The 27,290-nt window shown below is 41.7% G+C and overlaps 1 protein-coding gene across 4 annotated transcripts in view; it reads left to right on the forward strand.

Moving 5' to 3' along the window:
- Positions 1-27,290, forward strand: part of CEP112 (centrosomal protein 112) — a 336,631-nt gene that overhangs the window by 288,267 nt on the left and 21,074 nt on the right. For all 4 annotated transcript variants that reach the window (XM_088802335.1, XM_088802333.1, XM_088802332.1 and 1 more), the window contains one exon: positions 5,448-5,537. In XM_088802335.1, the coding sequence (XP_088658461.1) occupies positions 5,448-5,537 (90 nt within the window). The remainder of the gene's footprint in view (positions 1-5,447; positions 5,538-27,290) is intronic.

Here is a 27,290-nt window from a genome sequence, read left to right on the forward strand (position 1 = left end):
ATTATATAAATTTACAATATTAATAAAAATATAAATAAGCCTCCCCTTTCCAGTTATCTTCTCCTTAGGTCCTAACATGAACATTCCACTCGTGGCCTCCTTCACTTTATGTCCAAAATATACATGGGGAAATCCTTCCACATCCCTCCTACCCACTGAGTGATGAATGAATCATCTGTTTTCTCTGAAGTAAGATAGTAAATTCAAGCCTCTTGAAAGGAAGGATATGGTGACTTCATGTTTTTGAAGTCGGAAAAGCTTTAAAAACATTTTTTTTTTTTTACGTTTTATTATGGAAAGTTTCAAACACACAAAAGTAAGGAGATGAGTACGCAGAACTCCCATCGACCCATCACCCAGCTTCCCCAATTTTCAGCAGTTTGCTAGGCTGACTTCTTTTGGGGAGCATCTTTCGTACAAATATTCTGCTTTTTTTTTTGGTCTTGTTAAACTCCTTAGCTCCACAGAGCTTGCTGCTACCAAGGCCCCTTGTGCATTTCATCCAGCAGAGGCTCATCTCTTGTTCCATAATCACAGGGTGACTTTGAGAATCGCAGTTTTAGATTTATATAGGGCAAAACTTTTAATGCACAATCTTTGTGCTTACATACGCCTTAATGTAGTCCCTTCAAATACATGAACAGTATAATATTCAAGTTCTCACTTCCCAGAGAACGCCATGCGACCAAACAAGGAATGGTCCATTTGTCCTTTGCCCTCGATGTATGGTAGGCCCAGGAAAATGTGCCCATAGGCATCAAAAAGTGATGGTTTGTGAAAAGGCTAGACTTGGCAACACAGAACGAGGCAGACTGTCTGTGAAAAACGCATTAAATTTCATGTCAGTGAGAACTGGTTTGAAAACTCTTCAAAAGTGGGAGGGCCCGATTCTCCAGTCGGAGTAACATAAAATGTGTAAGACAATGGGCCTCTGCAGTTCGCTCTGCTGACATGTTTCCAGAGCAAGTGATTCAGGACAAGGGTGCCTGGTACACTGCTGATTCTGTGTTGACGTGCAAGTGGATTTTCCCAAATTTCTCACAGCTGAGGTTTTGGTAAAGGTGGAAGAGTAGGGGCAGTCGGTTGGCTCAGTGGTTAGAGCGCAGTGCTTATAACACCAAGGTCGCCGGTTCAATACCCACATTATTGGCCCGTGAGCTGTGCTCTCCACAACTAGATTGAAAACAACGACTTGACTTGGGGCTGATGGGTCCTGTTGCGGAAAATGTACCATTCCCCAATATTCCGCAATAAAAATTTTAAAAAAAGAAAGGTGGGAGAGTAGGCAGTTTGAGATTATGTCTCTGGTAAGAACCTGGAGTACAGCTATTCTGGGTTCTGAGCTGAAAACAAATTTTTGTGCTCAGACGGCCTATTGGGAAGGGGCAGTGAGGTCATAGCTCCCACTTGCCAGAATGGACACCCACCCCCCACCTCCTATACATGGAGCTGGCCGAGATGTTGGCCAAGGGCGAGGTCAGAAATTTCTAGAAACACTTCTGGTCATACTAAAACCCTAAGTCCAAAAGCCTCTCTGTCATCTGCTTTGTACACTGGGAACATTTTGATTACATCTTTTTATCATTATGGCACGGTAGTTCCCCCTTCCAATGATGTTTTCCTTTATTAAATAACTTTTTAACCATTTTATAATTGAAATGAATCTTTGTTTCATTTATTCATTATTAGAAGTCATGTGTCTGCCATCATTTCATGTTTGTTTAATTGATTCACAAGTACATGAGAAACTGGTTTTTAATAAGACTTCACATAATTCCTAGTGCATGGTTTTACAGGTTGAGTAGCTTGTTTGAATCATGTTTATAAATTTTATGAGCATAGCATTGACTGTAATACACAGTTTTTCCTCAGATCAACAGAAAAGCTCTCGTATTGTCACAGGTGCCATTCAGTGAGTGCATTACCAGGGCTTCTCCTCACCCTGAAAAATCCATTGACATGTAAAATCTTTTACACTTTAATTTGTTCCAGGCATTTTCATATTTCAAACAAACCAATCAAATTATCCTATAACCTGCTCCTTTTAAAGAGGGTAGGATAGCCTCATTGTTTTCGTAAAGCTTATTATGTCATTGACATTTTTCTTCCGGAAAGTGTCAGCCTTTGTTCCCTACCCACACGGTGCACCCTGAAAGTGGGCGCATTGTAGCTTCCTGCAGCAAGCTGACTTACGTGGCTTTTAAAGGCAGGTTTAATTGGAAGAAAAGAACCGCCTCTTCAGTAGTGATGCAAGTTAACACAGCAGAGCTAAGAGGCAAGGAATAATTTTGCGGAATAAACAGTTTAACTGTTCCAGTTGGGTTTGGGGTTGTTGTTTTTTTGGAGTTTTTGACCCAGTGTTGGACATTTTGTTCTTAATTATCTTGGGCTTTTCTCAGGAATAAACTGAACATTGTGATTTGTGTGCGTGTCAGACTTGAAGGTTTTTGAATAAAGAAGCCACGACTTAAAAGAAAGTCCCTGCTTGTACTTATTAATTGTGGTCATTTTCACATAGTCCTTATGTCAAGTTCTGAGGTTGGAGCTCTAATGGTCTAATAAATTTTTAGAATATGAGACCAGGAACAGCTGCCAATATAAACTGTCATTTTCTTTTCATCTAGTACATATTAACTTTTTTGAAAGTGGAATATTATTTGGTTTCTCTTCAATTTTTTAAGCTGATTTTTAAAAGGTAATAAAAGTAGTTTCTAGACATACTGCTTTCTCTGATTAACCTTAGAAAGATCACGTTTGTTAAACTATGAGCAAATTTGAAAAGTGGTACTTTTTTGAAAAGCAAATGTATTTTCACTTCTATTTTGATAATACTGATAAAACATGGTAGGCGTAATAGTTTCCTCACCGTGTGAAGTACAGAGAAAGGATCAGCTCTCATTTTGTCACCTGTCCTCTTAGAGACTCTGTTAACTAGAGTCCTGTAACACTAACTTCTCCTCAGACGCCTCCTGCCCCTCTGAGTTCTCACCAGCCTACTTGGCCATGTCCCCTCTGCCCGCTCTGAAGTGTGGGTGTCCCCTAAAGGGCAGGTTGCAGAACCTCGTCTTTGTATTTACTTCCCCAAAGAAGTGTAGCCGCCTGTACCTCTGGGGGGACCCCTCTCCACCGTTCAGCCCCACCTTCCCAGCATGACTGGTCCTCTTGGAAAGCCCACTAGCACCTTCAATTTGTCAAAAACCAAACTTCCCCCACTGCTCTGACTTGCGCCTAGTCACTCCATCAATTCATGGTGTCACTGTTGTCAGGTCATTCCGTGTCAGAGCTTTGTGCTGTCTTTCAGTCCCTCTTCTGGCTCTGGTCATGCTGAGCCGTGGGAAGCCTCACTGTCGGGCTGGTATCCTCGTCGCTATTCTCAATAACAACGGGAGCGGTCGACTGAGTGGATTTTATTTTTACCCCCCACTGCAATCCTGTGCAGCAGGTGTTATTTCATCTGTGGTAGAGAGGACATATTATAATTGTGGCTCTGGGGTGAAACAGCTTGCTCAGGTCCACGTGGCCAGTGGTAGGGCACTGGACTGGAATTTTAACACACTACCTTCAAATTCCGCACGTCTGTGCTACTTCACGCCACCTCTCTCCCTCTGTACCTATTTTCTCTTCTCTTTGCCTGGAAGCTGCCCCGCTTGCTCTGCTCAATGGCGTAAGCTCCCTGACCTATCCTGAGAGCTAACGATGGACTCCTCTGGGCTTTACATCTGGTGTTTAAGAGAATTCATTTCCATGTCTGTATGAGACGGAGAGCAGCTGAAGCTCTGGGCTCTCTCCCCTTCGTGTCTGCAAGGCCAGTGCCAGGCCAACTCAGTGCCTGGCACACACTTGACACTGAATTCATGTTTGTAGAAGGAACTCATAAATATTTGAAGTATATTCCCTGAGGAAATGTACTTCAATCGTCAGGGCTTCCAACTGTCTTTAATACAGCACATTAAACTAAAGGTTATTATGTTTCTCGAAATATAGAAAATACAAATATATCTTCCAAATATCTCTATCTATACACCCATATTACATATGTACATATATGATATTATAATAATATATTATCTGGTTTCTGCCACAATAAATAAAAAACCACTCCCTTGATTTTTTTTTTTTAGTATTTATTTTTATTTCAGAGAAGAAAAAAAAGGAGACATGCATCTCCTTTGTTTTAACCAAAAATTGTTCCATATCTCCTGCCTCGTCTTCCTCCTGCCTTCCACCAGCAGTCTCTTTTTCACAGCAACCAAAGCAGCATCTGCCAACAACCCTCCGGTAGCTTCCCACCTCCCTCTAAATAAAACCCACAGTTCTTAACTGTCCTCTGAGGCTTCAACGTGACCCACTGTGACTTCACCTGTTAGGTCCTCTGAGCTCACTCTCCACACTGGTCTTTGTGGCTGCCTCCTACATGCCACCTTCTTGGGCCATTTATTTAAAACTGCAACCTGTCTCCCCACACCCCCACCCCCCACCAAATATCCTCCTTCCCTGCTTTATTTTTCTTCTGCACTTACCACTGACATATGTTATGCTGATTGTTTGCTTATTGTCTGCCCCCCATATATAATATAAGCTTCATGAAAGCAGGGACTATTTTTGTCTGTTTTCTTTCACTGCTCTTTCGAACCATAATAGGTTCTTGACATATAGCAGAAACTCAGTAGTCTTGATTGAGTGAATTTCATTTTGAGAATTTGTCTGCCATCTTTGCAGTTATCATCTCCTGTGTTCTGCTCACTGTAACTTTCCATGTATTATCAGTATATTGGATTGCTTATGGATCCTGTTTCTTTTCTCGTTCACCTCTTTATTTAAAATAGTAATTGATACAATGGTAATTATTGATCTTTGTGGTTTGTAAGTTCCCCATATTAATCTGAATTCTATTTCCAACAGCTGCTTGGCAACTGAGAGTTCATCCCTGTACACTTCCTACAAGTTCCTCAAATTCTGCACTAGCCTCAATGACTTAGTAGAGAAATTCCTTCAAGGTTACTATAAGTTACTCAAATTGCCGTAGTTTAATTTTGAAAAATGTCGTATTGGTCCAATATTACAATTCCTACCTGTCACAACATTTTTCAGAGTGTAAGTGTATCTTGCAGGTATACTGACAGAGCTATTTTAATTAGAAACAGCTTTGTGCTTTATTGCATCCTTGCGGTTCTATGCTGGGAATATAAGAGACATTTTTATAAAATAAATTGACACCTGCTAATGTGTCTGTTTTATAAGTTTGGAATTTTATTATACTAGTTAATCCCAAAGTATAAAACAGCTGGGCCTGACATTTAAAATCTGGTTTTGTTTTTCTGAACTCTTCAGAACAATAGTAGCAGGCTTAAAGATCTTAGGCCTTTTTAATGCCAGTTCAGGTGATAAAACTTTTTTCCAAGGGTGCTAATTTTTAATGTTTATGTATTTATCTTACTCTGTTTCAGGCTTTACAAGATGAACTGGAAAACCGCTCTAATCAAGTGCGATGTGCAGAGAAAAAACTACAGCACAAGGAATTGGAGTCACAAGAACAGGTACTCCCCTCTCCCGCTTGGCTGGTTTGTTTACTTTCTCCAAGTCAAGGAGCTTATGTATTTCCTGTTTCCACTGGGACGCTTTGGCTGCAAGTAACAGAAAACTCCAGTCCTAGTTGGCATAAACAACAAAGGGGTTTATTACCTCACAAAACCAGAAGTCTGTAGGTAGGGCAGACTCTGGGCAGAGAGCCTGGGGGCCCTGGCTTGCTTCTCTGACATTCTTGTGGCTCTTCCTCCTCTGTTGACTTCATCCTGAAAGCAATTCCAAGATGGCTACAGCAGTTCCAGGCACCTCATGCAGACCTAGCAATATCCAGAGGCAGAAAGGGACTGTCTGCTTCTGGGGTCCCCTTCTAAAGAGTAAGGAGACCTTTCCCAACCACACACACACACACACACACACACACACACACACACACCCCTCCCTTCACATCTCATTGGCCAGAACAGGTCACATGCTTAGCCTGGCATGTCCAATTCTTGGCAAGAGAACTGAGGACACCAAATCCAGCCTAGACCAATAAGGATCTACATGCTGGCAATGGAATCAGGAGGGGAAGGCTAACCTGCCCAAGGAAGACAGGAAATGGATGTGGGTACGCAGCCAACAGTGTCTGTGATGTCATCATATTAAAATAAATGGGCAGTATTGTACTTAGAGATATAAATCATATTCTCTTTTGAATTTTAATTTCCCTTCTTTCTTTCCATTATGTTAATAAATCTAATATAACCAGAATAATCTGGCTATGACCATAGCTAATGATCTATTTCATTTTCAAATGAAAGGGTTATTTTCATTCAGTTATTCTAGTTGCAGTGAATTATTCTTTGTGGTAATTTTGACGATTTAAACTAGAAAGTCAACAATGCATCAATAAAGATCACAAGTCTCAACGAAACCTTTTATAAATGCATTTTCCCCAGCTATTGGGTACAGTGTCGCTAACATTCTTCTGAGTGCCACCAATCTTTATGCACAGAACCTGCCACGGGTATTGAAGACGTTTATACTTTGGTTGTCTCATAGTAAATTCAGTACAGGAATGATAGGTTAGGTCATTTTGACCTTGTGGGAAGAGTAAACACTGAGGTAAGGTTATTAGGGAAACTTTTTTTCATTTCTAGAGATGTTTACAAATAGCATCATGAGGTAGGGGACAGCACAAAACAGCAGATGTAACATGTAATCGATGCTGAGTATTAATATTTGCTGAATCGATTTGACCTCTTATAATTCCTTCCTACTCTCTTATACCCTGCATAATATACATGTCATGTATATATGTATATATGTGTATATATGTATATGTCATATATACACATATATGTGATACGCATAAATATGTATGTATGTATGTATATTGTACAGGGTCTGTGTTGTACAGTCAATAACAGGATCACAAAATAAGATAATACTAGCATGAAAAAATTAGTAATAAAAAATAACTACATTTCATCAAAGGCCTACAAAGTGACAGACACTGTACAAGAAAGAGACACATGTTCGTTCATTTGTCCTGGTAATAAACATAGAAGGCCAGCATTGTCATCCCCATTTCACAGATGAAACCCAGAAAGGTTGAGTACCTCATCCAAGGTCATAGAACTAGTAAATAGTACAGGTGGATTCAAACCCAGGCTTATCTGAATTCCAAACCTGTGCTCCTTTTATGACAGTTTTTAAGTTACAATATTCCTAGTTCATAAAAAATAAGCTGCAAAAAGAAAAAAAAATTAAAAATAAGTAAATAAAATAAGCTGCATAGCAGGGACAGGGAAACTCGGTTTATTAAGGATGGCAGGCAAACAAACACACTGTTCCAGACACCTGGTACAGTAGCATTCACTTCCATGGGCAGAGAACAACAAAGAACAAAGGAAACAAAAGCATAACAGATGTGACCACAGAGGAAGACCCGTCCTTAGATGGCAGCGTGGTGTTCAGTGGGTTCAGCATAGGTTTAGTTGTCACTGCAGGTCAGCTGGATAGATCCACCTTCTGTCCAGGACGCTTGGAACTAAAAGAAGACAAGCTTCCTAAGAGCGGAAAACGGTGCTCCTTGGAGGATTGGAGCTTCTCCACTTTGTGATAAAATATGACTTAAGGTAAACCTTTGTTGACATCACTCTGATTCATGGCAAAACTTCACACAGACAATTCCATAATCTATCGAGAGTCGGGAAATTAAGAAATCCCCGATGAGCCATAGGAAGGCTTCAGGAAGCACGTTCAGTCTTTTTTTTATTGACTTCTTTTTGATCATCCAAGTTGCTTTACATCTTTGTAGTGACAATAGCTTTTTAGACGATTTCTTACACTAATTCCTGATATCTTCTGTTAGGCTACAAGTTTTCCAAAGAAATGTCAGGGAATACCCCTGGGTAAAGCTGAATATTTCATAATCTTTACAACTATGAAATGTTGGGTTCTTTCCACGAGATCCACGAGGGTGTAGCTAGAAAAAATGTCAATTGTTTCAACAAAACTGAAGAGCAAATAATGGGACTTAATAAATACTATTCATCTATATTTAATTTCATTTAACTTTTGTTTTTCTCTAAATTTGACCTATGGCCCCCTTTCAATTTGTGGCACTAATAGAAGTAGTCAAAAGTAATTAGAAGTATTGTCAGGTCCTGTCACAAGTATTGTCACATACAGGGTCCGCTTATATGTGAGTTTACTTAGAATATTTAAAATCTTGAAATTGTTGTGTATGATTTTCTTTTTTGCATCTGTCAAAGCAACTGCAGTAACAGTAGCCAGCCTGACATCAGCCAATCACACAACTGACATGGGTGCAAAACAGCTTATCGAAACTTCCTTCTTTTTCTTTTCAACCAAATAGTATTATCCCAGTACTAGTTGCATAAAAGATTAAAATTGAAACTGGCAGAATTACAAAGGACAATTTCCTGGGCTTCTTTTTATAACTTGCTTGCTTAAAAAAAGCAAAAGCTTAAACTGTTTCTGTTTTTCATTTCAGAAAAATTCCTGTGTTTTGATTCTATAAAAACAAAAAAATGAATGAGGCATTTTAAAAGTTGTGTTTTCAATTAAAAACAAAAAGCTGCTTCTCATCAGGTCTTGATGGGTGGCATCCTTGCTGCCCACCCCTTGCCTCAGTGCCACCAACTCTCCCCTCTCACTCCTCATGCCCAGGGGAGGCTCGTTCCTCAGAGTTACAAAGAGTTCACGTACTCCGGGTGCAGATTCAAGGTAACCCAAATAACATTAGAAAATACTAATTTTCTATCTAAGTCAGGCTTACAGGAAGAAACATGATCTTTCCTATAAGCTATAAATAGTAATTAAAAATCACCCTTCTTTTTATCCTTCCCAGGAGTTAATAATTTCTAATTCCAGATAACATCTGAGCAAGAATCCCATACTCGCAGCAAAGGAGAGGCGATCAGAGGTCTGTTCACACTTTCTCCTTGTGGAGGAAACTGAATCATCAGGAAAGGCGGGAGTGGCCGACCCAGGGTAGGACGGCCCTCCCTGAGTCATCAGGCTAGATCATAGTGGCAAAACCAGGGTAGGACAGCCCTACCTGCGTGGTACGTGGGTGGCTCCCTCCCAGGGGATCATTTGCCATTAGAGTGAAGACTATGTAAAATGGATATATGTTGTGTATTGATCAGGTTCAGGGATGTGTCAAACTAAATCTTATTTTTAGGAGCAAACAATTTCACTATTCACAATGAGATAAGTAATATGCTGGCCCTTGCTTAGATAATTCAATCTGATAAATTATAGAAAAGAGAGGGAAGGAAAGAAATAGTTTAAAATTTTACTTGGTCTTCTTAACACTGTACAAAGCATACATTTGTCACAAAGGCACCAAACAATGACAGTTTTTAACTTAATATAATGTAGATAATGGAATACATGTAACAGACCCCCTTGGTTGGAACTGGGTATCTTAAGTTTTGAAAGTATTAATAGCTTTGATGACATTGGTCACCCAATTTCCCAGAAGGTTATTTTAAGTAAATTACTGAGGAAACGCAATACTTCAGAGATCTCCTAATAAATAACACACAGTGCTGTGCATTTCTCAGCAGGGTTATACTTCTGTTACTCAACCTTCCTTTCTTTTGACAGACATATTGTGCTAGACGCTGATAGGTGCTAGAAGAAACAGATGAGTAAGTTGTAGAGGAGCTTACAGCCTAGTAGAGCAGAGATATGTATAAAATGACTCCAAGCATGGAATTTAATCTTTTTTTTTATTAAAGTTTATTGGGATGACAATGGTTAGTAAAGTTACGTAGGTTTCAGGTGTGTAATGCATCATCAGGCATGGAATTTAAATGAGGGTCTTTTTCGTCTAAGTGGCTTAGCGGCTCAGAATCACAAGATGTGGAAAGAACACATGTCCACATCCACTGCTTATCTTGATACCAACAAACCTATAGAACCACCCCATGGGAAGACAGGGGAGGACCTTTCGCTGGTAAACGTTCAGGGCCCACCACCCCAGCCAGGGCTGGAGCTCGCTGACACAGTTGTTTCCAGAGCCTGCAGCCCTCCAGGGGACCAGGTCCTTGGGGGGTCGGAAGAGGGGGCAGTGCCTCTCCGCCAGCACCTGGGCTCCCACCTCATCTCGTTGCCTGGGGCTGTCCCTGGCGGCCTCTCTGATGTGGGGGCCAGTGTTTTTGAGTAGACAGCGGCTTTAGTTTTGAGTCTTATCTGGTGTGTCCTGGCATTAAAGGTCCGGACTGTACAGGCACAAATACCCCACAAATTGTCTTAAAATACATAGCAAAATACCCGTCCTACTTAAAACATTTCAATCACAGCGTTGCAGCAACTGACTTTATACTTAAGTCCTAGACACATCAATGAATTTAGGAGTCTAGTGGGCGAAGACAGTCTCAGTGGTGATGGTGTGTATTTGAGGAGGGAGCAGAAGCTGTCCCAGAGACCCTACCAAGACACAAGGGAGGGGACACAGGAGGCATCAGGGACAGTATGATCTAGTGGGGACACACTGCTGCTTCTAGGGCCACCTGCGTCACCACTAGACACGTGGTCTTGGGCAAGGCATTTAACCTCTCCGGATGCCAAGCTCCTGAGACGTCAGTGATAAAACCTTCCCACAGGGTTGATGCGAACATCAAAACAAGACCGTGTGTGTGAGCTGCTTCAAACACTGTAAAACACAATACAGATGCGATGTGTGTGGGTCTGCTTCTTCACGGAGAAGGGACCCTGTGAGCTCGGTGCCAATAGGAAGGAAGGACATTGGAACAGAATGAGGGCAGACATGAGGCTAAGACCAGAGAGCTAGCTTCATCCATTTCGTCCGGTAAAAAAGAGAAACGAACAAGCCGTTGCTACTCTACTCCTTACCAAGCACTGTGCTTGGCCACTGCGGCCAACCCTGGATGCAGTGCTGAGGAATTCAGTCGTTGGTCAGAAAACCAGTCAGCATTGAGGATTTGTTTTCTTTGACTGGGTTTTACATGGTTGCGTTTATACGTAAGAAAGATTAATTTGGCTACAGAAGATAAGATGAACAAGAGATGAAAAGAGACAAATTCAGAGGTTATAGCACTAAAATGCACATCAGTAGTCAGGAGAAGTCAGGAGGGCTTGAGCTGGGTGCAGGCACCCCTCCTTTATGGCATTTTGCTTTATTGCACTTCACAGGTGTTGCATTTTTCACCAAGTGAAGGCAAGACCCTCCACCAGTGAAAAGATTACGTCTCGCTTTATTGCGACACTCGCTTTATTGCGCTGGTCTGGAACCGAGCCCCCCATCTCTCTGAGGTCTGCCTGTATCATCAGAGGGAGTAGAAAGAAAGGAATAGATGTGATGACTCACTTCAAATTCACAGAACACAAAGACGTGGAGGGCAAAAGAAAGGATGTGTCAAAAATAACACCACAGTTTTGAATTGATAAGCTGGTGAACAGTTGGCAATGATAGTATTATTTTTTAGATGTTGAATCTGAGATGCTAGCCCCAGGACATTCATTTGGAGACATGTAGTTGAAGATCTGAATCTAGAACTAAAGAAAGAACCCTAGAAATGTAAACATGTCTGAATCATCTTGATGGGGGAATATCCAAAATCCACAGGTGTGGATGACATTGACGAGGACGAGCAGAGAGAGAAAGAGGGCTATGGGTGGGACCATGTTCAAGGGCAGAGAAAGTAGGGAGGACACTACGAAGAGGACTGAAAAGGAATGAAGGGTCAGAGAGATACAGCAGAGCCACAAGAATTTAATGCCATGATACCCAAAGAGAGTTCCCTGCTAGATTGGGAGCTCCTTGAGGACGAGGACCGTATCTGTCATCTTTGTGGCATCCACCGGCACTTGCTGTGGAATGGAACTGCTCTGTAAAGACTCTGCTGCCCTGAGTCTTCACAGGACCTTTCCCATGTCCCATCCTTTACATGTCCCTCTTTCACCTGTGCTCCCGGAGCACGTCTGTGACCCCATGAGAAGCTTTCCATCAGACTCCCGCAGGCGATGGATGCTCTCTGAGGATGGGCTCCTGAGCTGCGACTGTCACATTTGTCCTCCTAGCTCAGCATTTAGCCTAGTGTGTGACCCATGAGTTACTCTGTGAATTCATGGAAGGAAGAAAGGAAGGAGAGAGGGAAGGCGACAAAGAGAGGAGGAACAGGGGAGGGAGGGCTGACTGCGTCTCCTGCTGCAGGGAGTTCAGGGAGGAAGAGTTCCAAGGGCCACCAAACTCGGGGGGACCCCAGATCCTTCATGTCGCCGCTCCTAAATGTAGTCTACGTAGCCTTCTTCTAAATGTATTCTTGATTAGACTTTTGTTAAATATTGTAGATGTTCTTTTATAATGTTCATCTGGGGTGAGTAGGATCACTAGGCCTTCTCATGGCTTCTCTGTGGCCCTCAGCTATTCCTCAGACATCACAGCACCAAAAGCCTTCATACCCCAGGGAGACCAAGGGAAGCCTCAGAGCCAGCACCTTCTCCATGCAGCCCACCTTTCCGCTTATTCTCCCCCTCAGTAGTTTTTTTCAGCTTTATGGAGTATAATTGACAAATAAAATTGTGTGCGTTGAACACGTACAACATGATGATTTGCTATACATTGTGAGATGATTGCCGCAATTAAGTTAATTAACACAAGCATCACCTCACATAATTACTTTTCTTGTGTGTGGTGAGAATACTTACAATCTACTCTCCTAGCAAGTTTCAAGTAGACAATACAGTGTTATTAACTACAGTCACCGTGCTGTACGTTCACTCCCTGGAACTATCTATCATATAACCGAAACTTCGTTCGTACACTTTGACCAACATCTCCACGCTCCAGCCCTTGGCAACCACCACTCTCTGTTTCTGTGACTTCCACTTTTTTCTTTCTTTTTCTTAATTCCACAGATGAGTGAGATGCTCTTTCTCTGTCTGGCTCATTTCTCTTCACATCATGTCCTCCAGGTTCATCCATGTTGTCACAAATGCCATCCGGCCCCCCCTTTTGCTGGTCTCGAAAACGGGGCAGATTTTCCTCCCAGATCTCTTCCACAAGATGCCCTCAGAAGGCCAAAGCAGGCAGGGTACCAGCAAAGTCCTTTCCATTCCCTACAGATAAACTTAGCATTCTGCTGCTTCTTTCCCAGCTTCCTTCATTTAAGAATAGAATGTGGTCCCTTTGGTGTCAGTAGCTTTTGGGTAATGTTAGACATCTCTGGAAATACCTTAGTTCCTTCTGCCTCTTATACCACTATGACTGTTATCAGTTTATTGCCTCCCACAAATGCCTCGTGACATATCTGGGAGGAACACAGATTTGAGGAGAACCAACATCAACATAGTTCAAGCTTTCGTTGGATTGCACTGCTTATCTTTAAACCACCTCACTCATCATCAAGAGTAACCAACAAATCTATGCTCACAGGCAGTCTTACAGAGGAAGATGCCATGTAGACAGAAAATCAATTAAGCAATAATCGTGACAGTTGTTGAAAGGAAGAATTGGTCTTTTACAGATTTCCAAGCCTTTAATTTCCATTTTCCATAATGGATTTTAAAACTTCACAGCCTTAGCAGTGAAATCTATTTAAAAGTACTAACAGCTCAAAACTATGTTTTATCCCCAAGCACATTATGAAAACAGGAACAATAATTGCAACAGAAATATAATTCAAAGACTTTTATTGACTTTTCATGTTTAATGGTTATTATTCTGGCTTGTTTCAAGTAATTTTAATGACCACAGTTTATTTACAAAATTCAGACTAATTCTTTTGTTCCCGTGCCAACAAAATACATTTGTTCCCAGACAGCTGGTATGATGCATCATTCTAAAATCTGAGTTGTTAGAAGGGATCCAACCACATTTAATTTTGGCCACATCTTATTGTCAATGATAGTTGGAATACTCGCCTGTTTTCTGAAAAACACTTGACACACAGTGTCAGGGACATGAGTATTTTCATTAAAATATACATCTCATCAAAATGTTCCATGTAAATCAGTTATTCTAGTAGATTTTAGTGGCAAAGCAAGTTAAACATTTGTACCCAAAACCACCACTAAAAACTGTACACATGATCGCAAGGCCATTTTGAAGGCTAACGGAAAGCAGCTCTTCGGGGGTGAGTGTGCCCTGTGTCTCACCGTTGCATGTCGCATGGAGGCTTTCTTGCGATTCTCTTTGTTTTTAACTTCAGGGGCTTGTTGTGTTGGGGGAGGAGGCAAGAGGCACGTCCCCAAAGCGCCTGCCGCATGTTTTTAATCCTGTACTTTGCTGACATATCAAATCCAAGTGTCAGCAAAGCACCCACTGCGTCACTGCAGCTGTTTTTCCATAAAACATTTTCTGCATTGTTGAAGTGGCTCTTCGTCCCGGCAGTGAACATTGGGGGACGATGAAGATGGGGCGAGGGCCACTGGAGGGCTCTGAGGGGCTGCGGGGTTCAGAGCCTGGCAGCGCCAGCCTCGGGCCTGAGCTCATCGCTCACTCCTAGGATGAAGTAATGTGATGATACATTCGCACTTCTTTGGGTTTGATTTTTTTTTTTTTTGATAGTGTTGGCTTTAGTTTTCGTCTTTTTAAAAATTATTTTTTAATCCAAATATGATTTAATCCAAATGATTTATTCCAGATCAGTAAACTATGGAGGCATTTAAAAAAAAAAGGCAGGAACAAAAGCTTAAAACCAAGTTGTGTTTTATACCACATTGTATAGTAAGTGGACCAGAAGAATTACCAAGTACTAACCTGACTAACCAAATGTACTCTCCCAGGAAGATAAAAAGGCTTGCTTTTCTGGCAGCTACTAAGCACACTGAAATCATGGAATTCAGTCAACAGCTGGAAAGAGGAAGGAAAAGAAGAGATAAACAGAGACGGTCAAAGAGGGTGGGGGTGAGTCAGCATGGTGACCAGGGAGAAATGTTTGATGACTCCTTATTGTGCGTGTCACGTTCAGAAAAGAGTATCAAATATTCTGAGATGCCTCGTACTTGCAATTCCTTTCTACTGTAGTCCAGCCAGAAAAGATCTCCTTTTCCCATCGAAAAGGGGCTATTTTGAGATAGAAGCAATTGAAATTGTTTATTGTCAAACAATGACAGAGCAGAGGTATTTTAGAAGCACCAGATGTCTTATCAGTTTAAATTAGAAATGAGAAAAGAAAGGTGATTTTCTTTTAATACAAAGGAAAATTCAGAAGTTTAAAAGACCATTTGAATGTACTTTCCATATAGATAACTTTTTGGATTTCTCTACAGAATTAGAGGACACAGTCCCAGTTGGAAAAAATATTATTATAAAATGCTCAAGTGCAAAGAATGAGTTTTTGAATCACATGGGAAAATTAGAACTAGTGAAATCTATAGCATTGGCATTATTAAAATTGTGCAAAATATGAGGCCTGTTTTGTGTCAGACAAACTAATTCCTACTCAGCTCGCTGCATGTGGACATGACATGGAAGCTTTCACTCTGGGAACGTCTATTATTATAACAGAGGAAAACAGATCATTTCACGATCCATGTTCGGTTTTGTATGTGAAATTTACACCCAGGTTTATTCAAAAGGAGTGAGGAGAAGCAGGAGTAGAGAGCACTCTGCCCGGAGATTTTCTCATTTTTGATTATTAAGGAGTAAGGGAGGACTTTGCAGCATGTTGGGTTGGCCTTGACAAACTTATGTGGAGGGCTCTCCCTGCTCAATCAAGTAGGAAGCAAGGCATGGTGGGAAGGAAAGGGCAGCAGATGTCAGCAGCAGAAAGATGTCAGTGGGGCCGGCCCGGTGGCTCAGGCAGTTAGAGCTCCATGCTCCTAACTCCAAATGCTGCCGGTTCGATTCCCACATGGGCCAGTGGGCTCTCAACCACAAGGTTGCCAGTTCAATTCCTCAAGTCCCGCAAGGAATGGTGGGCAGCGCCCCCTGCAACTATGATTGAACACGGCACCTTGAGCTGAGCTGCTGCTGAGCTCCCAGATGGCTCAGTTGGTTGGAGCGCGTCCTCTCCAACCACAAGGTTGCCGGTTCGACTCCCGCAAGGGATGGTGGGCTGTGCCCCCTGCAACTAGAAAACGGCAACTGGACCTGGAGCTGAGCTGCGCCCTCCACAACTAAGATTGAAAGGACAACAACTTGACTTGGAAAAAAGGCCTAGAAGTACACACTGTTCCCCAGTAAAGTCCTGTTCCCCTTCCCCAATAAAATCTTTAAAAAAAAAGAAAAGAAAGAAAGAGAGATGTCAGTGACCTGACAGGTGGCGCGGCAGGCCTGGCACCCCCTGTAGCACCAGAGCAGCAATTCATTTTGTTTTTCTACCCTTCATCTTTAACGTATTCGAATCAATGCCTTTGCAGAAAGAGTGGGGGGAAGTTGGGAAACTGGACTGAATGATCCTAAATGCTTCATTTAGCCCATAAGATTGGGAGGTTTGGCTTGATGTGATAGACAGAGGAAGGTAAATAAGATGGTAAATCCGAGCATGCCATGGTAACTAAATGACAGCTCAGAGTGACCGCTTCCTAAACTCGTAAGTGACACTTTCAACATATCAATTCCATTCACCAAACATTTACGGAGCACCTACTATATATCAGGTCCTTTATTGGCTCTGATCTACATCAGTGAACAAACCAAAAGTAAAAAAATCCTTACCCTTGTGAAGGTTACATTTTAGTGATAGGTAATTCATAGCCTCTTGCATTTCTATATACATTTTATACTTCACTTGTCTATTTCTAATAATTCAGCCCATGAACATAGTATATCCTTCTGTTTGTTTAAACATTCTTTAATTTTTCTGTTATATTTTTGTCATTTTATGTGAAGATGTCTTGCACATCTTATGTTAGATTTATTTTTTTAATGGCACTTTTTTATTATTATTCGGGAATATTGGGGAACTGTGTGTTTCTCCAGGGCCTGTCAGCTCCAAGTCAAGTCACTGTCCTTCAATCTAGTTGTGGAGGGCACAGCTCAGCTCCAAGTCCAGTTGCCGTTTTCAATCTTTAGTTGCAGGGGACACAGCCCACCATCCCATGTGGGAATTGAACCGGCAACATTGTTGTTGAGAACTCGCACTCTAACCAACTGAGCCATCCGACGGCCCAGAGTTATTCTTATGTATTGACATATTACGATGCTATTTTAATGGTATTATTTTAAATTTTTCATTTTCTCAGCTTGTTGCTAACGTGTAGAAATACAGTTGACTTTTGTACAGATTCCCTTTATCACATTAATTAAGGAAGTTTCTTTCTATTCTCACCAAGAGTCTTTTTTTCTTTTTTAAATCATAAATGGATGTTCAATTTTCTTAAATGCCATTTTTCCATCTTTTGAGAGAATCATATGAATTCTGTCCTTTATTCTGCTAATGAAGTGAACTTCATTGATTGATTTTGTAACATTAAATCAACATTGTATTTCTGGAATAAACCGCTTTTGATCATGATGGTTTATCCCTTTTTACCTTTTGCTGGATTTTGGTTTACTAATACTTTGTGTAGGATTTTTACATCTGTGTTTATGAGTGAGATTGGCCTATAATTTTCTTTTATTGTAAATGTTATCACTAAATTTTGTTATCAAAGTTTGTAGGCCTCATAGAAAAAAACTAGAATTTTCCTCTTTATATGTTTTCTGGAGCAGTTTGTGTAATGTTGATATTATTTCATTCTCAAATATTTGGTAGAAGAGGCCATCTGGGTCTGGAGGTTTTTTTTGTTGGAAGATTTTCAATTAAAAGATATACTTTCTTTAGTGGTTATGGTGTTCAGATTTTCTATTTTCTCTCTCTCTCCTCTTTTTGGGGCTATAATGATATGTATATTAGGCCTCCTAACTCTGTTCCCTATCTTCTGTATTTATTTATTTTTTAACCAACTTCTAGTTCACTATTCTCTCCCTAGCTGTGTCTAATCTGCTATTTAACCCATTCTTAGTTTTGCTTATTTTTGTTTCCAGAGCTGGATTTTCTACTTAACTCATTTTTAGTTTCCTATTCTGTGCCAAGGTTCATAATCTTGTTTTGTTGTTGAACATATTTATCTTGGTTTTTTTTTCAAAATCTAGTTCTGATAACTATTATCTAGAGTTCACATGGATCTTGTTTCCTTGTCTTTTGTTTCTCTTAGCTTTGGTTTTATTAATTTGCTTTCTTGTGAACCTGGCTATTTTTGATTAAGTACCAGATATTTTCTATGGAACTTTATAGAAATAATTTGAGACCTAGGATGACATTCATTTTTTTCCAGGGAGGATTTACATTTGCTTCTAGGTAGGCAGGCAGTGGCACTTCCATCTTGAATGACCTTGATCCATTTTCAGGGACTGAGATGATTTGAAGTTAGACTTTGGTTCTAGAGCCGGCTAGTCTGTTTCCAATTCACTTCTCCTTGTAGGGTCTAGCCCTTTGGGATCCACCCAAAGCATGGGATTTTACCAGACACTCCCCTTTCACGAGCCCTAGACTGCAATTTGTGTATCCATGGCTTTTTGTGTGTGTGTGTGTGAGGCTGTTAAAAGATCTGTTCAGTTTCTCAGCCTCTCACCAACTACTCTAGAATTGGCAGAAACCACAGTGTAAAAATGTCCCCAAGTGCCAGACTTACAAGCTCTCTTGATTTCTATCATCTCCAGCATCTTAGCCCCATAGTTCTTCTCTGACTTGTTCCCTACTTTGAAGCAGACTTGCGAGAGAATTATCTAAACTTCTCTTACTAGAAGTGGAAATCCAGTATTTGCATTCCTGTGAATTGTTTGATCACATTCATCGCTAATTTTTTCTATTGATTTTTTTCTAATTTGATCTGTAGAAATTTATTTTCTTACCTATTCTGTTCATTATTGGTTTGTTAGTCAAATAAGTTGCAAATACTTTCTCCCCGTTGCATATCTTTTAACTTCTAGATTCAATATTTTAAACTTTTGAGCGTTATCTTCCACTGTTTTTCCTTTATGGTTTCTCAGCTTGCTGAGGAATGTCCTCCCTACCCAGGATTATAAAATATATTCTCTTTTATTTCTTTCTAGTACTTTTAAGAGTTGTGTTGTACATATTCACCCTTTAATCCATCTCACATTTATTATTTTATACTGTGTAGGACAAAGATTGCAGTAGACAGACTGTCCCCCCCCCCCACCACCACCACCAAGGATGCCCATTCTCTAATTCCTGGAATCTACATTACGTGGCAAAGGAGACTTTGCACGTGTAATTAAAGTTACTAATCAATGACCTTAAAATAGGGACGTTGTCTCAGATTAGCGGAATAGTGAGCCCAATCTAAACACATGGCCACTTAAGGGCAGAGAACTTTCTCTGGCTGGAGGTAGAATAGATGTGGCAGAAGGGAAGGGGTCAGAAAGAATCTCAGTCTGAGCATGAGTCAGTGCACCGTCGCTGGTTTAAAGTTGGAGGGGACAATATGAGGAGGATTGCAGGAGGCCTTCGGGGGCTGAGAGTCACCCCGCTCCAGGCAGGAGATCAATGGGCACATCAGTCCTACAGCTGCAAGGAACTGAATTCTGCCCACAGCCTGAAGAAGCGCAGAATCAAATGCTCCCCCAGAACCTCCAGATAAGAGTCTCGGCAGCCAACGCCTTGATTTTGGCCTTGTGATACCAGAGCAGAGGAACCCACTGAGCTCCCTCAGGCTTCTGACCTATAGAACCATGAGATAATAAACAGTGGTGTTTCAAGCTGCTAAATTTATGGTAATTTGTTACCACCACAACAGAAAACTACATTATTAATTCTACTTCCAAAGAGATTGCCAGTTATTGATACCATTTGCCTGAGGTAGTCTTCCCCCGTTTATTTGAAATGCTACCTTCATTAAAAGTCACAATTTTCATGTGTACATAAATCTGTGCGGGACTTTGTGTTCTTTCCTATTCATCCATTTCTTGTGCCAACATGGGTCATATGTTATGTTATTTAAGAGCATGAACTCTAGAGGTATGGTGCCTGGGTTCACATCCCAGCTCTGCTACTTCCACGTACTTGCTATGGGACTTTGAGCAAGTTACTTTATTTTTTGCCTCAGTTTCCCTATCTTGAAAATGGGTCAATAATATTATACACCTCATAAAACTATGGTGAGGATTGACAGTTATTATAAGTCAATACCTTCAGAAGAGTTTGTAGTATTAATACTTGGTAAATATTATCTGTAGGCTCCCCTCTTCATCTCTTTTTTTAAGAATTGTCTTAGTTATTCTTAAGCATTTTTACTTTCATATGAATCTTAGAATAATCTTACCAACTTCCATTTTTACAAATCTCATTGATTGGTTGGAATTGTACTTAATTTATGAATTGGTCTGGGAAGAATTAACATCCTTTTAATACTGAGTCTTCCCATTCAGGAACTTTGAATCTCTTTGCATTTTGTTAGGTCTTCTTTTGTGTCTTTCAGAACAGTTGAAATTTATCTTTTTGTAGGTATTGTACATTTCTTATTAAATTTGTTTTCAGGTATATTGTGGCATTTTTTTCCTTTTATGGATTTTCTCTGTATATTCTCTAAACAGTTCTTGCTGACATTTAGGAAAGTATTCATTTTTTTTTGTTTATATATATCCAACCAACCAGAACTATTATCAATATTAATTCTAATGATTTTTCAGTTGATTTCTTAAATTTTTCTAAGTAGGCAATTATATCATTCCTAGAGGTAATTTATGTGTCTTCCATCCCTGTTGGTTTGTGTTATTGCACAGCCTAGGCCTTTAGCTCAATATTGAGGAGTAACAATGGTAAAATGTGTCTTTGTCTTTTACTCATCTTTAATGGGAATGCTTCTCGTGTTTCACTCAAGCGTTTTGGTTTCTGATAGCTATTATTTGTTGGGTTTAGATCCATCACCTTCATTATAATCACTTTTGTACATGTTTTATCATTCCCACTAGACTAGGGCTCTTTTGAGGGCAGAAGATATGTTACAGTAGGAACACACACACGTAAACACACACACACGTTGTGTATATAATATATATATCTGCCCCATAGTCAACTTACCCCACAAAGAGATAGAGTCTGTCTGAATTGGTACAGGGAATTTATAACAGTTAGAGACACAAAAGAAAGCGTTAGAGTCCTCTTACCCGTGCAAGATAGAAGCATCGCTCCCTTCCAACTTGGCCTCTCATCAGCCACAAATTAACTTCCTGGCCCACTTATGTTATACCATCGTGGGGTCACTTAGACTCTGCGCAGGAGCCTCATCTCAAAGGAGTGGAATCCCCCCTATTTAGGGGAGTCAGAGGGTACTCCTCCCCTTCCCACATATGCCTACTCCCCCCAACACCCCCTCTGGAGCTCTTCGACTGTGGTCAGGGGATCTCTTTTCTGTGACATCATCCTGTGGTCTGACCTTCAGATTCCTGGCCCACTGACTTCTGTTTTCTCTTTTGCCACCTGTTTATAGTATTTCCTCTTTGACCAGCTGCATGTGTTTGTTTTACCTGCCCCCTACACAGCCACACGACCTCAGCAGATATCTGAGAAATGCGTTTCCCTTTAGAAATAGTAGTAGACATTTCTTTATATATTTATGTACCAATATATTTTATCTATTATGTTCATATTTTTATCTATTTCTTGCAATAGTAAGTTATTTCTTTGAGGACAGCGATAGGGGTTGACTCCCTATCATTGACATTGACCTTAATCTTGGTCCCTCCCTGACCCTGGCATCCACACAGTGCTTTGCACAGATGGACATTTACCGGCTTGATCGGTGGACATAGGAACAGTCCAGTCCATAAGTGTTGGGACTCTGAGTTGGCTGATGATCAGATTTCTAATTCTAAAATAGTGTCCAGTTAGTTTTCATTAACCTTTAAAACTGCTAAATTTTTACTCATGCATATACTAACCGTTTTAGTGAAGTTGGCCAAAAATGTATTGCAGCACATATGAAAATGCCGTTGCGTAATTGTTGCCGGTTCCACTTCTGTGGCATTCAGGAGCATGTCAGTCTAGAGGAAGGTGAGGTGAACGTGAAGAACGCATGATGGGTTTTCAAGTTGGCACGTTTGTTATTTTGTTTTTAAGCTGATGTCGAATAGTTATAAAAGTGTTTGCGTTTGTATACACAAAGAGGTTGCCAGCAAATAGAGAGCTTCCTGAGAATTTAATTTAAGAGGGTTTTTTAAGTTCTGAGTTGTAACAATATACAGAAATTAACAGGATCCGAACAGTGAGCTGAAATCCTGCCTTTTAGGAAATCCTGGCCACGATATCTATGCAACAATATTAGAGTATAATTGGAGCATAGTTTGAAAATGACAGAACACCAAAGTTTTAGACCCTCTTAAGCATCGACAAACCTCAAAGAAGATATGCCTCACTGTGGGAGAAACAAGTTATTTTTAACAGGAGAAGGCTCTTATTCACTCAGCAGACATTTACGGTACACCTACTGTGTGCCGGGCACCATTAGCCCTGGAGAATCAGATGGGTGACGTAACCTTTCCCTGGAGGGGCTCCTAGCCTAGTGGGTCATGTGACCCTGTTGTTCTTCTCCTTTTTAGATCCCACCTTTACAGTCTCTTTTATTGATCGACATCTGGTCTTTGGCATTTCCCCCTATCCTAAGTAACCTCTGTCTTCTGGTCTCGCTTTCCTACTTCTTCCAGCTGTACATTCTCTCTTCTTCGGTGATATCTACTCATTGGCTTCCGCTCTCATTTGTTGCTGTGATTCCCACATTTCTATTCTGAGGTCATGACCCTTTCTCAGACTCAAGTTCTGTGTTAGTGTCTGTGTGGTGACAGATGGATATCAGTCTGGCACGTCCTTGCTGCTAAATCTAGATTTTATAGTTGATTGAGCAGCTGGGTTTCCATATCAGAACAGCTTTGAAAGGGAAGAGAAATGAATCATTAATAACAGGCAATAGTAATAGAGTTCATCTTACTACCAGGCAGAGTCAAACTGGCATGTGATTTCAGTGAAGAGAGAAGGCTCAGCGGCCCCTCTCCTAATATGTTCCCCCTACCTCATTGCTGAAAACTGAAATTATGGGGCCAGAGCAGGGGGGCGGGGCGGTAGATTTCAGGTATCAGGGACCAAAACTTTATTTTTCAATTAGAGACTATTTCGTGCAAGTGACCCTTCATACTGTTCACCCATCAGAGTGTTTACCAAAAGGGGGGAGTTCCGCTAGGTGAAAGTGCTGAGAAATGTGAAAATACTGGGCTCCAGAACAGAGTGAGGAGGAGGGCAAGATTCTGGGGGCTGGGGTCGGGCAGGGGGTGTGGAGAGGACGGAGGAAGAAGAGACCAGGAGAGAAGCATCATGGGCCACTTTGCCCAGTGCCGGCCCGCTAGTCAAACAGCCTTCCGAACCGGTCCTTGGCTAGAGGGTGGTACCCACTCCCACCCCGAGTCAGTAGTGCTGAACTGAGAGAACAGAGACCATTCAGCATTAACAAAACGCGAGAGGAAGGAAACCCTTCTTCCATCCCAGGGAAGGAGGAGGAGGCCCAGCTTTGTGTTGTTGTCAGAGCGGCTTTGATTCCTTTTCAGCTTGTGTAATCCCAGGAATGTTGCTCACCAAAGCCACATATAGTCAGGTGGTTTTCAAGTTTTCTCTGCCCTTGTGGTTATGAATTATACAGACTTTTAGTCTTAACTACAAACAGAGGATTTTCCAGGTGGGGGAGCGGAGCTGTGAAAAGAAAAATGCTGAAATACAAGTCACTGGGGTAATAAGCGCTCTTGGATGTGGGTAGAAAGTTCCTGACTTAGAGCCCAGGGCTCACCGTGTATATTGAACAGCTCAGCAAACCTGGCAGGCCCTGGGGGTTCATCCAAGAACGAGGCGTAGATGTTTTTGATATGTGAATTGTTTATAAGCTACAAACAAAAAATAAAAGCTGTCACCAACTTCTAGTTTTTTGGAATGGAGTGACCCCCCGATCAGATTTAAATCCTAATGGTAGGGCCCTGGCCTCGGCCCCACTGAGGGGCCAGAGGAGCTGCTTCCCTGGGGATGAGAGAGAGAGACGCTGGCGACTGTCACAGCCAGGCCAGGGTGGGTCCTCTGATGGCTGCACAGCTGGGGATTGTGTTCCATGGTCCTTCAAGTGACGTTTGTCCTCAGTGTACAAATATTACTAACCGATCTCAATGCTGGTTCCATTTTTGTCTAACTAAATGTGTGAAATTTAAAATATACTTATATCTAAAATCAATTACCACCTTTAACTACTGCTGCTAATGTTTAGTCTCTGTGAGACTCCCCTAAACACTTTTTTTTTTTTTTTTTTTGCATGAGAGGAGGAATGTTTTTAAGATGCTTATCCTTAATGTAATAAATTACGGAGGTACAAAAGAAAGGATTATAGTATTTTGGAGTTTCGGGAAATTTTTTTATTGTTTTTCTCTGCTTTATTGAGTTGGTTTGGGGGGGGTTGTCTGTTTTTTGTTTTCAGGGTTTGTTTTGTTTTGTTTCATTTTGCTTTCTAGTACATCAGAGTGGGACCACAGTTTCAGTCAATCCTATAACATATATCGACTCAAAAAATATCCCTTTCTTCCCCTACCCCATTACCCTGAAGTTGTGATGACTCTCTATAATTCACTGGGCTTCTACATTTGGTTCCCTGGACATTTTCCCAAGCTTGTTCAACCATTAGCCTTCTGGACTTCTGGGTTTAAGTACTGTCAGATCAGATTTAAATCATGTGTTAAGGCTTGGTGGGTCCATCATTGTCCTCAATTTAAGAAGCATTATAGAGGTCACGACATTGCTACAAAGAAGGTGGCACTAATCCCTCGCTTTATAAAAGGGAACGCTGTGGTATGCATTACACCAAGGCACCAGCCCCACCAGCCCCACCAGCCCCACCAGCCCCACCAGCCCCACCAGCCCAGAGCTCTGAGCGCCAGCCATGTCCTCATTTCCTCCGCTCGCACTGTGGACTTCCAGGGACGAGTAGTACAAAACCAGATGTAAACTATTTTTCAAATACTCCTCTGACTTAGCATTAAATTTCCCTTAGACCAGATGCCAGTGTTTAAATAATATCCTGAAGGATCCAAAGAGAAGGAATTACTCATCGTGTTTCATTCATATAAAATCTGAAATAAAGGGGGGAAAAGTACAAAGAAACCCAACTACCTTAAATATGCCTGGCCAGACTAAAATAATTGAAGAGAATATTGCCTCACTTGGTAAAAGTCAGAAGAGAAGGGTGCTTTTTCTTTAATTACCAATTGAACATCCCATTATTTATCAGTGCTTTTCAGTAAAAACAAAGGCAAACCATTCCAATTTCTCTGGCAAAGCAGTTTGGTTATATTTTCAGATTGGGCAACACTTGCTTTCAAGTGTCTCCGTCCTTTAATCACTTCCATTTACTTGTTTTATTGATTTATACCTTGCTCTCTGCAATTAGTGCTTTGATGGCCTGCGTCAATTAAGATGTACAGCAAATAACTAAACCCTTCGTCTTTGAATCGAGTTATTTTCTGTGGTGCTCCCTAGGTATTACCAACAGTGTCACCAAGCACACATGCCTGGGTCCTGAGTCACCCCAGGGCCACTTATTGGCAGATCATCAGCAACACCGGCTGCTAGGTGTGTAGGTCTCTCGTATGATAGAGGTTGTGTGGAAAGGGCCCCCACACAATGTAAAACAGAGGCCAGTAAAAGGTTCCCTAGCAGTGGAGAAGGTCCACTGAGGTTAAATAGCATAAATTTGTAGTTGACCCTGTCTGAGTTGTGTGTGTGTGTGTGTGTGTGTGTGTGTGTGTGTGTGTGTTGTTTACTTTCTGCAGCAGCAGAGGATAGCAGGTGCTGGGGAGAACCTAGGGCTGGGGTCTGGCCCAGAGGACCCAGCACTATAAGATGTTAGTGTATCAAGTCTAGGTTGAGTCAGCAAGAGAGCTCATGAGGGCACTAACCCATTCATTTGAAAGTAGGGAGGCTTCGAGTGACCAGATTTGTAGTGCAGATCACAGAGAGGAGGGCGCAAGGTCGGGGGAGACGGGGGAGTTGGTTTGGAGGCTGGGGCACATGTCAGTGCTGAGCGATCCAGTCCTGTCACTGGGCTGTGGCAGCTTAACTAGTGGCCGTCATTACATCGCTGGCTGATTGGATGCGTCCAGCACGCCGGGTGCAGAGTCACCGCCCTCGGCAGAGACTCTCAGCCCCCGTCAAATAATCCATTAGAAATAACCGGTTGAAACTCACACTGGTTTAAGCAATAAGTATTTTTTGGTTCATGTAACTGAGTAGTAGTGTTGGCTTCAAGGGATGCTTAATCCAGTTACTCAAATTATGTGACCAGAAGTCAGTCGTTCTCCTCCCGGGTTGTAGCTCTGTTTCCTTGTTGTTGGCTCCATCCCCTACAAGTTGTCCTCCTCGTGGATGCAGGAGGCTGCTAGCAGGTCCGGGGCCTATGCTTCCACGCTCAGTCAGCAGAAAAGAGAATGTTTCTGTCCATAACAGCTCCTGCAGAAGTCCTGGGCTCCTATTTCCTTAGCCCTGAGGTCTAATTCTAGCAGGAACCTTGAGCAGTAGGCAGGGGAGAAGGCAGTTCACGCATAGAAACTGGGTTAGTGAGGCAAACCGTCCCCTGGGCCCTGAGGCCACTAGATACTGGCTCTGCAATAGCAAGAGAAACCCAACCATCTCCAGCTGCTGGGCCTCGGATGCTAAAATTCCTCCGGTCCTTAACTCCATTGTCTCATCAGCTTGTTAGGGCTGGGCTTGCAAATATACAGAAGACAGTGTGACACAAGCAGAGTGGGGATGAAAAAAGTCTACAGTGTGGAATGGCCATCATTAAAATTGAGGTGGTACTATGAGCTAAATGTTTGTGTGCCCTCAGAGTTCCTATGTTGAAGCCCTAAGCCCCAGTGTGATGATACCTGGAAATGGGGACTTTCAGGGGTTAGTTAGGTCATAGGGTAGCACCTCGTGATGGGATTTGTGCTTTTATAAGAAGAGATCTTGCACTGTCTTCACCACGTGAGGACACAGTAAGAAGCTGGCTGGCTGCAGGTCAGGAAGAAGGCTCTCCCCAGAACCTGACCTGCTGTCAGCCTGATCTTGGACTTCCAGCCTCCAGAACTGTGAGAAATAAATGTCTGTTGTGTAAGCCCCCCAGTCTATGAATTCTGCTAGAGCAGCCCGAACTAAGACAGGTGGGAGCCAAGAAGCCAAAGGTATCAAGATACGAATCCGTGAGGACATCGAGTCCTGACCGTGTTAGCAGGATAAGAGGACGACTCTGCTAGAAACCTTGACCTTATC

The sequence above is a fragment of the Rhinolophus sinicus genome, chromosome 12 (genome assembly GCF_057876585.1).
Source record: "Rhinolophus sinicus isolate RSI-liver-muscle chromosome 12, RSI-T2T, whole genome shotgun sequence".
In the NCBI taxonomy this organism is placed as follows: domain Eukaryota; kingdom Metazoa; phylum Chordata; class Mammalia; order Chiroptera; family Rhinolophidae; genus Rhinolophus; species Rhinolophus sinicus.